The sequence below is a fragment of the Alligator sinensis genome, unplaced genomic scaffold, assembly GCF_000455745.1.
Source record: "Alligator sinensis unplaced genomic scaffold, ASM45574v1 scaffold1264_1, whole genome shotgun sequence".
In the NCBI taxonomy this organism is placed as follows: domain Eukaryota; kingdom Metazoa; phylum Chordata; order Crocodylia; family Alligatoridae; genus Alligator; species Alligator sinensis.
The window spans coordinates 603,640-619,140 of NW_005842770.1; the positions used below are offsets into that span (position 1 = coordinate 603,640).

General features: G+C 43.5%; 1 protein-coding gene across 9 annotated transcripts in view; it reads right to left on the reverse strand.

Annotated features, from left to right (window-relative positions):
- The window catches only part of STAG1 (stromal antigen 1), a 251,543-nt gene that overhangs the window by 102,462 nt on the left and 133,580 nt on the right, over window positions 1-15,501 (reverse strand). For all 9 annotated transcript variants that reach the window (XR_003096470.1, XM_025216836.1, XM_025216838.1 and 6 more), the window contains 2 exons: window positions 6,226-6,324; window positions 4,092-4,171 (listed from right to left, as the gene is read on the reverse strand). Coding sequence is in view for 8 of the 9 variants with exons in the window: in XM_025216836.1 (XP_025072621.1) it covers window positions 4,092-4,171; window positions 6,226-6,324 (179 nt within the window). In the remaining variant the exon portion in view is untranslated. The remainder of the gene's footprint in view (window positions 1-4,091; window positions 4,172-6,225; window positions 6,325-15,501) is intronic.

Here is a 15,501-nt window from a genome sequence, read left to right on the forward strand (position 1 = left end):
ATTTTGGTGGCTCGTTCACCCAGAGCATCCGGAGCTCTGTACCGTGGAGCCTAGCAACCTCCACGAGACCGTCTGTGTTGTCTGTCTATAACTGCAACTCAATCAAGTTTTCCAGCCTACACCACTGCCATCTCGGTGTAAGTAAACAATCTTTAAAACTACCGCTAAGCGTTTGTGCCTAATTCCAGCTCGACGGCCTTTCCTCTCTGACCTGGCGTGCCCGGGCTGCTGGCCACAGCCCGCGTGCAGCACGGAAAAGGGCTCAGGTCGCTCCTGGCCCGCACAGTTACCCTTCGCATCCCTTGCTAGGTACAACTCTAATTGAGCTTTGGTCTTCCTGACTTCATCCTTGCATGCCCAAGCAATAGTCTTATACTCTTCCTTAGTTGTTCAAGTTTCCACTTCTTATAAGCTTCCTTTTTGTGATTTAGCTTACTGAAGAGGGCCCTGCTAAGCCAAGCTGGTCTGCCATGCTTGCTAGTCTTCCTGCACATCAGGATGGTTTGTTCCTGCACTCTCAGTAAGGCTTCTTTAAAGTAGAACGAGCTCTTCTGGACTCCTCTGCTCCTCAGACTGGCTTCCCAGATGTTACTCTGATCTCATTGAAGTTCAACCTCTCACTAAATTTTGTGTTTTAAAAATACTGTTCAGCCACTGCATACCAATATGCAATGAAGAAATTCTATACATGCCTGCAGAATATGGATTCTTCTTGCGTGTGAATGCAGGTTACAGTTTCTGCAAGCAATCCCAGCTGACATTCACAAACTCACTACTGTCCTTGGCTCTTAAATATTACACCTACGTGCTCTTAAGTTTACCTTAGTGTAAAGATGCTACTGCAACGTCTTTTCCTTTGGTCTTTGACACTTCCTAGGTACAGGGTGCTCTTTCACATAAGTGACACCTTATAGCTCAGTGGCTGACTTTCTCTCTGTCCCCCCCACAGCCCCCTGAAGTCCCCAGGGGTTTAAACATCCTCTCCCAGAGTGCCGATGTGTTGCTAAAGGCACCCAGGCCCATGCTGGACCAGAGCTGGGTTGCTGCAGCTCACAGCTGCCTAACCAACTGGCTACTTGGCTAAAACAAGGGAGGGTTATCCTCCTCCTACATTTAATGTCCAGAAAGTATGTGCACACACATTCAGGGAGAAACAGAATTGCAAACTGTGGTTAAGTGACAAAAATGGGGCTGATGCAGCTGGACAAGGAGCATTTGGGCACAAAGTTAAAACAAGGTCTTGTCCCAAATATTCTAGATATTTCTTAGACAGTCAGGGTTTCCTTGCCTACAGTCTGATTTATCCATAAACTAGGCGTGTGAAAGTTTAAATGGTTAAACTGTAATTATATTTATACCATTAACACATTACAGTTAACAATTAACAGTTAATATACTTTTCTGAAATAAGGCTTGTTTGCTACAGTGGAGTTCATTGCATCAGATTTTCAAACAACGTGTGAATTATAATGTGGTTTACCAGGACTACACAGTGTGGCAGCATGGTGTGTCCCTCAGCCCAACCCATCCGTCCTGCTGTGCCGGCGTGGTATGACCCTCAGACCAACCCATAGGTATGTCTTACCAGTTAAACTAGGGGTGGCAAAATGGCAGATCTGGCTGGTGGCCGGACTCCATTTTCTAGCAGCCCCAGCTACCACCTGGTCTCCTTGCAGACCCCGGGAGCATGGGAGTGTGACTGCATGAGGCCATGACAGTGCAGGGTGCAGAACTGGGGCTCTGCCCTGACCTGACCCTGTGCTGCCACTGTCCCTGCGCTCCTGGGGTCTCCACAGACAGGCCAGGGGCCACAAAGGCAGGGTGTGTGGCTGGGCAGGGCGCTGCTCCTGGGCCGGGATCTTGTAGCAGTGACAGCACAGGGCAGGGCTCTGCTCCCAGCGTGCCCCTGCCCACAGAACCTGCGCCTGTCACCAGGGCATGGGGGCAGTGGATTGTGGCTCTGCCCCGGCCCCGCTCTGTGCTGTCACCGCCACAAGATCCTGGCCCCAGCCCCAGCGCAGCTCCGCGCACAGCTCCTGGCTGGTCTCCACGGAGACACCAGGAGCATGTGGGTGTGACAGCGTGGGGCCGGGCCCGGGCAAAGCCCTGGTTCTGTGGCCCTACACTGTCACGTCCCCAGGCTCCTGGGAGACTGGCCAAGGGCTGGGGCTGCCAGGAAATGGAGTCCACTGCAGGCCTGATCCAGCCTACAGGCTGGACTTTGCCCACCTCTGAGTTAAATGGTTAACTGATATAATTAGAAGAGTTTAAACAACTGAATTTTAAAATAATATTTACATCGCTACCATGAACTCAGGTGCAAATCAACAACTCTTTCTGCTACCTACAAATGCAAACAGAGGTGGAACCTCCAGCAAAAATGTTACTGAATGCTTACTACCACTCTCCTAGGGGGCTGCCCATTCACGGTGCAAGTTTGGTGTCAGATCTCTTAGCTGCTGAACACTATTTAGATTCCTCACCAATGGCCTGAACCAAGTATCACTGAAGTCCAGAACACTTACAAGAACATTAAAACCATTTCTGCTACAAGCATTATTGACCCGTTTAATTCAGCATTGAGTAAATTTAAAAGAAATCTAAATACATTGAAATATTTGAATATAACTGAATAAATACATTTATTTGAAACTTCTATATTTACCCTTTGAGTATTATAAAACTGGAAAGAATTTGCTATATAACAAACAGGATTATTTTTTGCTTAAAAGCTTCCTTAAACTTAATATTGGAGGTGTATCCAGAACTGCTGTAACACATTTTGCCAATTTTTTTTTTTTACTCAGTTTTTAACAGATTGAGAGGAAATATGCCAATATTTGGCTTGCATAGGTAATTATCTTTATTTTTCAGATTGTACAGCTATAATAACTATATTTATAAACAAATATGTCGAAAAATACTGGCTCCATCCAATATGTCACACACAAAGGGGCATGAATAGATCTTGCATGCCTGACTCTCAAACAGCATTAAATCTTTAATTATTAGTAAAGAATGATAGATTTCTGGGGTATATTTTATATAAATATGTCTTTTATATTACTCATCATTGTGTTTTTGATAATTTTAACATACATCCTTTTGAGAGTTTTGAATACAACACAGCACAGGAACTGTGCTTTCTTTAATAATACATGCATATATACAGCATTTTATTTTAATATTCACTAATAAATTTTCAAATCTCCATTTTGTGTTTGCAGCTTAGTAATGAATCAGTGATAATTTAACATGTGACCAAAAAAGGAAGACAGAATAAGTAGTAAACTTGACTTTTTATCCCTTGAATCTGTGAATTTAAGTTATCAACTTCAGCTTGCACTTGTTTTTTTTGCATTAAAAGGTGATCAAGGAACCAATGTAATCAAATTATCCTTTAGTATTGTTAATTTGTTTTGCTAACTTGGCATTTATTTGTGACAGTAGATGCTCTTCAAGTACCTGCACCAAGTTAAGTTTTTGTAGTTCACACAGCACAGGGGTGTCAAACTTACCTTCTGCCCTGGGCCAGATCTGGACCATGGGGCTCCTTGCAGGCTGAATCCAGCCCAGGGCGTATGGTAGCTCTTGTGGCAGCATCAGCAACTCCAACTCCTGTCTGGTGCACATGGCAACAGTGGCTCCAGTTCTTACCATGTACCCTATTGCGGAGCTGGAGCTGTTGCCACCACCACTTATTTTGTGTTGGTAAGGCAGCTCTGCCATGGGGCAGGTGGTGACGGTGGCGGTGACCATGGCAGCAGAACTGGTGACCAAGGGGCTGAGGCTGTGATGACAGGTGAAGCAGATGGACGATGACCTGGGCTGTGCTGGCCCTCAGTTGCCCTCCTGCTGCCAAACGCCATGTCCAACTGGAATTCTGCAGCCAGCTGCCCCTTGGCCATCATGAAACCATTAATCCTATTCCAGCCTCTCCAAAAATTATTTAATGAAAGTATTACTGCACATGGAATCAACTTCAGTGTTACACAGCTGTCACAATACGTAAAAGAAATCTACATAAAATAAATATTACTGGCTAAAGTGCTTTTTTATAGAAAATTATAGTCATTTTGAGAAATACTCACTGAAGTATTAGCGTGACTAATCGAATGGCTTCAACAGCAACATCATATTCCTTATCAAGTGTCATTGATACAATGCGATCCTGAAAAAAAATGTTACAATTACAAAACACATTATATGTACAGCTTACAAAAGAATAAATCTTTAACAGATATTCTTCTGAGTTAGACTCAGGACAACCATTTGAGTTTTTTCAGAGAGGCTATGGTTCTTTAGTGGAATGTACCTCCATTGCAACATGTAGGACAGGTTCTACATCTAACACAGAGAAACACACCAGAGTGGGAACATGTGCTAACTAATGTACTTTCCTCTGGCCCACATTGCTGTGCACCATGCAGGAGCCAGGCAAACAACTTGTGGCACAGAAGCACCACTCTGGACAAATGTCATATTAGCATACCTCCCCTGCAAAGGAATGGAGGTAAAGCCTTATTCAGCCTATCTAAAATGTTCCTAGAGACTGTCCAGCACCCATGAAGAGAAGACAGCAGTGAAATGATTTGTTTTCCAAATATTTTTTTAAAAATGAAGCAGACATGCCAGTCATTTGTCTTTCAGTGCATAGAAGTGCTGCTAACTGCCCCACAGTACTGGGCAAGGAATAGCCGCTTCATGAGAAAAGAATTGGAGATCTACTGTCATTAAAAGCTTGAAAAGGAGTTTATTCAGTTACTAAGAGCCAAATTAAAATCTAGAACACCACTGGGACATATTGAGAGAGCTGAAGGAATTTGTCTTTGGAACAGAAGAGGGCCTTTGACTTCAGGTTCTTTCTTCACTACTGAAGTAGACTAACAAGACCATGACCCCACCCAAAAAGATTTTGTTCCCTTGAATCTTATAACATCATGGTCAGACAGGCTACCTTGAAGTTGACAGTGTTGAGAGGTGGCCTTTTTTTCCTTCAAGGCCATTCTTCTTGTGCTGTTCTCAGAGACAGATCCAGGATTTGGCAAAGGGAAGACGAAGGAGCAGCAAACTGTGCTACAGAGGTGGTTGCATCCCCAACATTCAGCCTCTTCCTGGAAGAATCCCTCCACTTTCCCTCCCCACCTGCCTCTGCTGCTTTCCCCAGTGTCCTGGGAGCAGGGAAAGCTTCAGAGCTGCTCCTGCCTTCTCCAGCTGAGCTATATGAGACCTGGGCTCAGCTGGATAGTGAAAGCAGCAGTGAAAATGGGTGGGGATGGGTTCTCCCACCCTGCCTACTCCCCCTGGAGTACACATGAAGAGGAGGAACCCTCCATCCATTGCCACTGCCTCCAACTGAGCCATCCCCCATGGAGCTGGAGTAGACAGGAGTGGGCAGCGGGGAAAGCAGCAATGGGAGGCAGGGGAGGAAGGAAAGTGATGTGGCTCTGAGCATGGAAGGGAAGGGAGAGGGGACTCTCACTTGCTTTGGGTACTTTAAAGACGTCCCCCAGGGACTCCTGTGGGGTGGTCTTCTCGAAAAGGGAGGTGCAGCTGTGCCACTACATCCCCTCTGGATCTGTCCTAGCTGTCGTTATTCTAATGTGATTGTACCAGGTAAAACTGACCTGTGCACCTCAAGCACAGCGAGACTGGAAAAGGTTGTGGCATAAATGCGCTCTCCTGCCTCATTAGGGTTACCTGATAACCCTAAAGCAAGCAGGAGAACTAGCTCAAGCGTCAGCTTTCCTGGTCCAACCCTGCACGGCATCTCCCAGGAACACAGGCATACAGGGCAGGTGGAATTGTCCTGTGCACCTCTTTCTAGGAGAAGCCTGGTGGGGGCTGGACCAGGAAAGGCTGTGGCACAAGCCAGCTCTCCTGCTTGCTTTAGGCTTACCAGAGTACCCTAATGAGACAGGAAAGTATGTGTGTGCTGCAGACCTTCCCACTGGCTGTGCAACAGGTATGTGGGGCACTTATACCTGGCTGCGGAAGCAGCACCTGTGCTGTGGCACCCCTGAGAGAAGTCTTGCAGCTCTCAATGCAAACCACAAACCTAGATAAGTCCTTGAAAAACAGTGAGACAGCTAGTATAGCTCTTTCCTTCCTTTAAATTAATGCACATAATTTCAGGACGGTTAAACAGTTAGGTGAGATACATTTAGTCTTAGTGTAGGCTGTCAAGATCCACATTTTTTCTTCTTACTTTTTTGGCACTCTTACCTTGAATCTGTTAGTGAATAGCTCCAGTTTAGGAAACAACTCCCTGTTGGTGTACAGGCTTTGAAGAGCTTTCAAACACTTCAACCTCACTTCACCTTGCTAAGTAAAACAAAATAAGGTTGGTTAAAATAATATCCAAATTAAAAGTGCACACAGATTAAGTAGCATAATTTGAACAATGTCTAGATGTACAATATGTTTTAGATAACTTATTTACATAGAATATTAACAATCTTGGCAAGCAATTCAACAATTCAGTTAAAATGTACATAAGCAGTGAATAGTCTTTAAAATTAAATATCAGTTTTATTCCTTTTTTTGCTCACACAAATGACTTGACCTGCACTACTGAATAACTATTGCTCTTTGGTGTCTGTTGTATATATAATACAAAAACTTAATACATAAGGCTGGGGAAGAGTGGGGCAATTCATCAACTCAAACTCCAAAAGGATGAGAGGTAGGCAAGTACCAATCTCATGCAGCTACACATCTTTAGGAAATAAATTACATGCTACTTTTTCACTGGATACTTCATGCACTTGATTGTCTGCAGGGATTTAACAAGCTTTATGGATCTATGTTAAAAATAGTTTGTATAGGCATCAAAAAGGTTACAGAAATCTGCTGCTGCAGCATGATTCACAAAACAAAATATAAATGCAAAGTACTTTATCTCAGTACTAATACAAGATATTCTGAGAGCTAAGGTATCTCAGCAAAATAATATAAATCACTGAGCTCCTGACCACCTCACTTCCTTTCTCCTGATCTTCATACAACCCAAATGGAAGAGAGGTAGAGGTCAGTGACTGGGAATGTACAGAAGAACTACATACAGGTAAATAACCATTGCTTTATTTTGGGGGTGTCCCTGCTAATGTGAGACTGGTTCTGTCAGACTTTGGAAGTGTGCTCTCTGGCTTAGATACTTTTAATACTAGCGCAGAAGAATCTGGAGGGATAAAATAGTCCCTTGAATGTATTTTCTATGTAGTTTTGCAAATATTTTGCCTCAGGACATTTTACAGCATAGAAAGCCTCAATGTATGATGCACACAGGAGATAATGAAATTCTAGGCTCCTGATGTGAGCCTAAGAGCCTAAGTACACCAAACTCATTAGCTTTAGGACAAAGTCTTCGTAGTCCAAGAGAAAGTTGATGTAAGATTCAGACTTGGTGGTTCAAGAGAAAGTTGATGTAAGATTTGGTCAGGGAGAATCCTGCAGAACTTTCCTTTGGCTTGCCTAAAATTCAGAATCACTCCAAACAGGGAAGAATTGGTTGAGAATGTGAAGATGGAAGGTAACTTAGGTGACAGTGATCATGAAATGATACTTCAAGATCTTAAGGGGAAGAAGGAAGGAGAGCAGCACAATAAGGGCACTGGACTTCAGAAGAATAGACTTTAACGAACTCAGGAAACTTGTGGGAGTCCAGGAGAGTGGGCTGTAGTTTTAAGGAGGCCCTCATAAGGGTACAGGTGCAAGCTATCCCAATGCAAGAATGGGAAGTGCAAAAGAAGACCAGCATGGCTACACAGCAACCTCTTCAATGAGTTGAAACTCAGAAAAGAATCATACAAGTGGAAACTTGGTCCTATTATTAGGAAAGAGTTAAAGACCATCACATGGGTATACAGGGAGAAAATTACAAAGGGCAAGGTATGAGCTGAGATGCAGATGGCAAGGGATATAAAAAGGGATTTTATAAGTATGTCAAAAGGAAGACAGCCAGAGAAACCATGGGTCCCTTATGAAATGCATCAGACAATCTATTTATTGATAATGCAGAGAAGGCTGAAGTATTTCATGCATTTATTAGTTTAGTCTTTACAAATATCAGATGACGAGTACATTTGGCAGCAAAGACAGGAAAGGAGACAAACAGTCTAAAGTAGCAGAAGTACAGGTTAGGGATTACTTATGGAAGCCAAGTACTTTCAAGTGTGCAGGGCCCAATGGGACGTACCCTAGGGTAGTGAAGGAATTGGATAAGGAATTCCAAAGCCATTGGCCAGTTTGGAAAGATTCCAACACAGAACACAAATGATTAGGATTCTGGGAAACAAAACTTGAGAGGAAAGGCTGAAAGAACTAGAGTTATTAGGTCTGGAGAAGCACAGACTGAGAGGGGATTTGATAGCAATCTTCAATTACCTGAAGGGCGATTGCACAGAGAAGGTAGATGGGCCCATGACCATAGGGAACAGGACTAGGATCAATGGCCTCAAGTTGCACCAGGGGAAATTTAGGTTGGAGGTCAGACGGAACTTTCTGGCTAGGAGGGTGGTCAAGCATTGGAACAAGCTACCTAGAGGCACTGTGGAATCTCCATCCTTGGAAGTTTTCAAAAGCAAGTTAGACAGACACTTGGCTGGGATAGTTTAGTCATGAATGATCATGCCTTGAGCAGCGGGCTGGACTAGATGACCTTGTAAGGCCCCTTCCAGCCCTATTTTCCTATGATCCTATGCAGGAGGTCACCCTGAACTTGAAGCATTTTCTATTTTCTGGAATTGTCTTAAATCCTAAGAAATTACATAAAAAATAAAAAAATGTGTTAAAAGCATTAAGTTTCTAAAATCAAGGACACTCAAAAGTTTGGAAATGTCAGACTTAAAGCTGCTTGTTAAATCTCAGTCCAGCCCCCAGGTACATATATGCATTATGATATCATGTTTATTATATGATCACATCCTATTCATCTAAAGTACCCCTGCCTCACTCATTCCATAGCATGGACATTGAATAAAGAAAATAATGCAAGAAGGGACATATTTCAGCATTTAAGGTACATGCCTAGGACCTGGGACATCTGAAATCAAGAGATACCTGCTAGAGATGACCTAACTTATGCTTGGCAAGTCAATTATGCATTAATGGGGTAGGAGTATCAAGGCTGCACTGGCAATCTTGAATATTTTCCTAACTGTGGATTGACGTTCCATTTTTAACATAGCCTTTACTAAAAGCTTTTATATAGTACCTCTGGTTCCATTTCTTTTCCCTGATTCACAGGTTTGAAGATGAGCAAAGCAGTAAGAAATAATTCTGAAGTGATTAATTTCTTATTTCATATCAACTACAGATACGACTGGCGGCATACAGAACAGAAACAGGCAAATATACGTCAATTATCAACTCTGAACCTGACCACAGCATAGGATTAAAAGATAAATAAAAACTTCCATTGGAAACCTAAATTAATCAGCTTTGCAACTGAGTCTTCATTAAATAGAAACAGACCTCTGATTAGACAGGGTTCCCCATGCACTGCCAAATAAAATGCAGTAAATACTGAAATAGTAAGGCTCCAAATCAAAGGCTGCTGAATTAAATACAGGTTCTGATTATAAAGGTCCAGTTAATCAAGTATTCTAGATAGAAATTAGAAAATATGTATGATTAATGATGTGATGGTATGCAATATACTTATCTGGGGCTTTTGCAAAGAGGCTTCTGTGTATGAAAGCAAACAAAAACTGCATAGCTGGCCATATTTCTTTTGAACAGGTTAGAGACGGGGGCGGGGGAGGAACAAAACGACAGAGCTGTACACGCGACAAAATTGGCCTTTAAAGCAGCTTAAATGCCCTTTTGCACTGCTTAAATGGCACTGCTATTTACACTGTTGGCGGTGTATTGAGCGTTAAATGACTTTGGGACATAGCAAAATAGAACATGTCTGATCTGTTTTAGTTTGCTACCTTATAGCCGCGGAGGGAAGCACTGGGCCCCATGCAGCTCAGGGGCTGTGCAGGCAGCCCAGGCAGTCAGATTCCCCTGAAGAAAAAACCCCCCAAAAACCCAGTGAGCCTTATTTTTTTCCTCCCCTCTCCAGAGCCCGCCTGCCTGAGCTGCATGGGGGCTTAGTGCTTCCCTCCATGGCTGCGGTGCCCCTGGGACTGCCCAGGCCAGGTGCTTGCGGACGGGTGCCACCTGCGGGGCACCACCATGGAGGGAAGCACTGCTCCCCACCCCACTCCACATCTCAGGGACTGCTCAGCCCACCGGCAGCTCACCCTTCCTGCCGCCAGAGAGGGAGGTAAGGATCGGGCCCAACCCTTGTGTACATGCCACAGGGGTTTATACTTTGGTTTAATTTGAAGCAGTGTTTTTAAAAACCCGTTGCTTCAACTTAAGGAGAATTAAACCAAAGTAAGCCACCGTGATGTGTACAAGCAGCCAGGGTATATCACCGTTAAAAACTTATAGCATTGCTTAAAAACTTCTCTGTCCCATTGCAACTTTGATACCTCTATTGCTTCTTTTCAAGAGGAGTTCTTTGGTTTGGAATCTTTAATATTTTATAATGGAAAATGTAGTCCTGTTCTCCCCCAGCACTCCTCAAGCTTCATAGTTAAAAATGTATATGTGCGCTCTGTTCTTAAATACAGATTCCTAATAAATTGCTATGGTTATATTTTTTGCAGAAATTCTGCAGGCTGATCTTTTTAGAAACCTAAGGAAATAGACCTGGCAGGAGGTTCTAAGGTCCTTCTCCAATCAGATACTTTGCTCTGCAAGGCTTACAGTAATTTTGTTTTTTGTAATATTATATTCTCCATATCCTAGACAGTTTCTCCCAAAGTAGAGATCAAATCTTTAGTACTCTGCCTCTGAAAGTCAGTCCTGCAGGACTCCCTGCAATGATTCCAATGCAGTCTTCATATCAGTTTAATTTTCAGATGTCATCTGAAGCAGGATGTGGATCCAAATCATGATGTTTTCCATTGCTATCTGTCCTGCACATCCAGTATTTCTTTTGCACCCAATATTTGTCCAGAGAATCTAATTATTTTGTGAGTTCTCTGTTCATGTGAGACAAGTATACTTTATGATCACTCCAGCCAAGATTCTTTGGGTAAATCTGATATCTTTTATTAGAACAACTCAAATAGTTGGAAAAATTCTTCTTAACAAGCTTTATGATCACTGCTGTATTCTTCAGCTCTTCGATAATGTAAGTAGATTCATAGATGCTAGGGTTGGAAGGGACCTCAACACATCATTGAGTCCAACCTCCTACCTAGGCAGAAAAGAGTGCTGGGGTCAGATGCCTATCCAGCCTTCTTTTAAATACCCGCCAAAGTAGGGGAGAGCACCACCTCCCTTGGAAGCCCATTCCAGATTTTGGCCACCCTTACAGCGAAGAAGTTTTTCCTGATATCTATCCTAAATCTTCTGTCAGTTTGTGACCATTGTTCCTTGTTCCCCAAGAGGCGCCCTGGTGAACACAACATCTCTGATCCCTTGCTGCATCCCCCTAATGAATTTGTAGGTGGCCACAAGATCACCTCTGAGTCTTCTCTTGCGGAGGCTGAAGAGGTCCAGGTCCCCCAGTCTCTCCTCATAGGGCTTGTCCTGTAAGCCCCTAACCATATGAATGGCCCTCCTCCGCACCCTCTTGAGGTCATCCACATCCTTCTTGAAGTACGGTGCCCAAAACTGGATAAAGTACTCCAACTGCGGTCTGACCAATGCCGCATAGAGACGAAGTATCACCTCCTTGGATCTATTTGTCATGCATCTGCTGATGCATGATAAAGTGTGGTTAGCTTTGCCAATGATTTCATCACATTGATGACTCATGTTCATCTTGAAGTCCACTATGACTCCGAGATCCCTTTCTGCTTCTGTGCTGCTGAGAGGGTCACTTCCCAACCAGTCGGTGTGCTCGATATTTGTGCGCCCTAGGCGCAGCACTCCACACATAGCCTTGTTGTACCGCATCCTATTGTGTACTGCCCACTTTTCTAACCTGTCCAGGTCTGCCTGCAATCGTTCCCTACCCTCCGGACTGTGCACTTCACCCCACAATTTAGTATTGTCTGCAAACTTGGACAGAATACATGTCACGCCCACATCCAAGTCATTGATGAAGATATTGAAGAGTACAAGTCCAAGGATCGAACCCTGTGGGACCCCACTACCCACATCCTTCCAGGTCGATGTTGATCCATCTACTACCACTCTCTGGGTGCAACTGCTAAGCCAATTTGCCATCCATTGGACCATGTAAACATTTATGTCACAGCCTCTTAATTTATTTATGAGAATGGGATGAAATAATGTATCAAAGGCCTTGCTAAAATCCAAGAAAACAACATCCACCTGTATTCCTGCGTCTAAGCATTTTGTGATCCTGCCATAAAACGAAACCAGATTGGCCAGGCCTGATCTACCTGCTACGAATCCATGCTGGTTGCCCTGCTGCATTATTTTTTCCACTGGACTCCCACAAATACAATCCTTCATAACCTTTTCAAAGACTTTTCCAAGGATGGAGGTGAGACCGACTGGCCTATAATTACTCGGATCCTCCTTCCTCCCTTTCTTGAAAATAGGGACCACACTGGCCCTTTTCCAGTCGTCTGGGACCTGACCCAAGTGCCACGAGCGCTGAAACATCTGTGCCAGTGGTTCTGTTATGACACTGGCCAATTCCTTCAGTACTCCCGGATGCGGCTTTAATGATTCCAGTAAAAATGATCTCTTTGTTAAAAAAGAAAAGAGGAGCCACATAGTGGAATTTGACCTCAGGCAGACATGATTCTCAGCTGGTGCCAGTGGAAATCTACAGGACAGGAGTCTGAAGGAATTCTTTCATGACTTGTCCAGATGGCAATCTTGCCCTCTTATCTGACTATCGCCAATCAGAATGCCAGGTTGTTTTTTTTTTTTTTTTTAAAAACAGGAGGATTTTCCTGACTTGAAATGAACAAATGAAGTTAGTGTCAGAAAAGCTCCATTCAGGGTAATGAAGATTACTTTTTCTCTGTGCTTCCATATTTTTGTTTTACCTAGGGAATCATAAGTATTTGACTAAATTCACACTGAATTCTTTTTTCTAGCCCCAAAGACATGCATTCATTAGAGATCCTTTCACTTTGTCTGCTTTTGAGCAGCATAAGGGGAGCAAAGAATGCTTCCTCAGATGGGAAATATGTCTACAGTGTATATCCCTAGTCTGTTAAAGCAGTGGTAGATGACAGATTTCAGGGACCAGTTGTGCTGGTCTTGGTTCCTCCAGTAAAGGAAATCCATCTCCATATCCTTTCTCCTGCCAGGTTCAGGGCCAATGGATGAAACTGAAGCTGTATGCTTCACTGCCGGTGCGACATAGCCATCTTGCACAGAAAGGGATAATTCATCTGGCATGGCAGATAGCCCATACTAGGCATGTGCTCTTCCAGTATTTGAAATACTAGCTTTCTAGTTGATTGAAAAGCTACATAAATATTTACCTAGTTTCTAGTTGATTCTAAAATCTGGGGAAACCTAGCTCCTAGCAAACGTGTCCAAGCCTAGTTTGAGGTGTCTATATAATTGCAACTGAGGAAGTCAGAGGTCTGAAGGGCAATCCTACTGAAACTTTGTGTCTGCTGTCCAACCATGGGAATGAGTAGGATTTTGCTGAGATAAGTGAATATTCCAAAGCTATTCAATGTTGACAAGGTTTCATGCAGGATAATTCATAAGGCTTGAGTTCCAGGAAGAACTATGCTGTTTGTTGAGGCTGGAATTTCAGAGTATCAAGTCTGACGGATATTGCAAACTTGTTTTCTAGCATCAACATATAAATAAAGGTAATACTTTGACTTTTCCATTTGAACTGATGGCCCAGAGCATGAAACATTCATCTATCTGGCATTGCTGAGTTTGTGTGGATTTTAACTACATGAACCTCTTTTCCTAAAGAAAGAAGATGTAGATCCCGTCAGTCAAAACTTGGGAAAAGTATCATGACATATAAAACATGTTTTATTGTAAGACTGCCTTCTGCAGCAAAGCCTTTTGCTAGCTGATTCTTATACATGCCCCCAAAGTCATGTGATGCCTCACCACAAATAGCTGGCAATATACATGCATAGACATCCTAAAGAAGACATCTTTTCTCTTAAGGCATTAACCCTGCAGACCCCTTTGTGGGAGTAGACTGAGTAGACCTTTGACCCTTTGATTAGATCATCACCACCCACTCCCCTTCTTCCTGGTACTTGGTGGAAATGTGGTGCAGGGATTAATATGTTTATTACTGCCAGATCAGTGACATCAGTGTTAAAAGAGCTGCCCGGTACTAGAACTGCTAGAAGTATGTTGTTCATGCTTGGGCACTGCTACCAAAAGGCGAGGGTTATATTGTTTGCTAGCCAATGGCCCATCAGGAATGCTGCCACCCACCACCCTGCACTGCCGCTGTTTCCCAAGAGCAGGGTGGAGGGGAAAAGCTTGCCTCTCCATCCCCCTCAGCCAGCACCCTGTGCTGTCGCTGCCTGCAAGGAGCAGGACAGCTTTGTCCCCGCCATCATGGCGGCACTCTGCTGCACTGCCGCCACTGCCTCCTGTCTGGAATGCTCTTGCAGCACTCTGATTGGTTGTTTCAGACAACTAATCAGAGTGCAAATAAAACATTATGGACAGACAGATAGACAAAGGCTTTTATAATATTAGAATGCTACTGGTACTAGGATGGGTGTAGCCTGTGTTAGAAAAGAACTCCTATGCCTAAGTCTCGTTGCTTCTACTTGGGCTTCCAGATATTCTTGGAGAATATCCCTCTTAAAGAAATCAGAGATGGATGTAACCAATCTCTGATTGGACAATTCAGGGTGGCACCCAACGCAACCTGGTATGGACCTAATATGCATCACTGTTGTCTGAGATCTGAGGAAGTGTTCTGGACTCGAGGGAGAGAGACATATAGGAGAAGCAAACATTCTGTAAGGCAAGTTATTGCCACACCTCCATGAATTTATGGATGGAGAGGACACTCCTGATTGTAGTGCCAGCCAAATCTCCTGGGTTAATTTTGTTTCCACTATGGAGTGTGCTGAGAGCTTTTCTAAACAGTAGTCATATTTCTTCCTTTTCTTTAAAAGGTCTTCAACCAGGTTGCTTTCCTATCTTTTTGGAAAGGTCTGGTTCCATAGCAGAAGCAGGAGTACCCTGTGTATGAAAGCAACAGGTTCTGCCTCTAGGATCTGTCTCAGAATACTATCTGCACTTGACTCCTTAGATGATTATGATGCTCCCTGGTACCTGCTTGATATTGCTTTAAGAGGAGCCAAGGATTTCAACAACACAATAAGAGAAAATTTTCAAAAGTGGTGGTAAAGCCTTGAATAAGGATGACAGATAAGTTTGTGCTCTTTGTGGTAGCAAGTGAAGGGATCAATACCTCTCCAATGAGTTAAGCCTGCAGCCTCAACTTCAGTTTCTATTACTCTGGGACCAAACATGCACATAACAAAATAGCACATCAGCGGAACT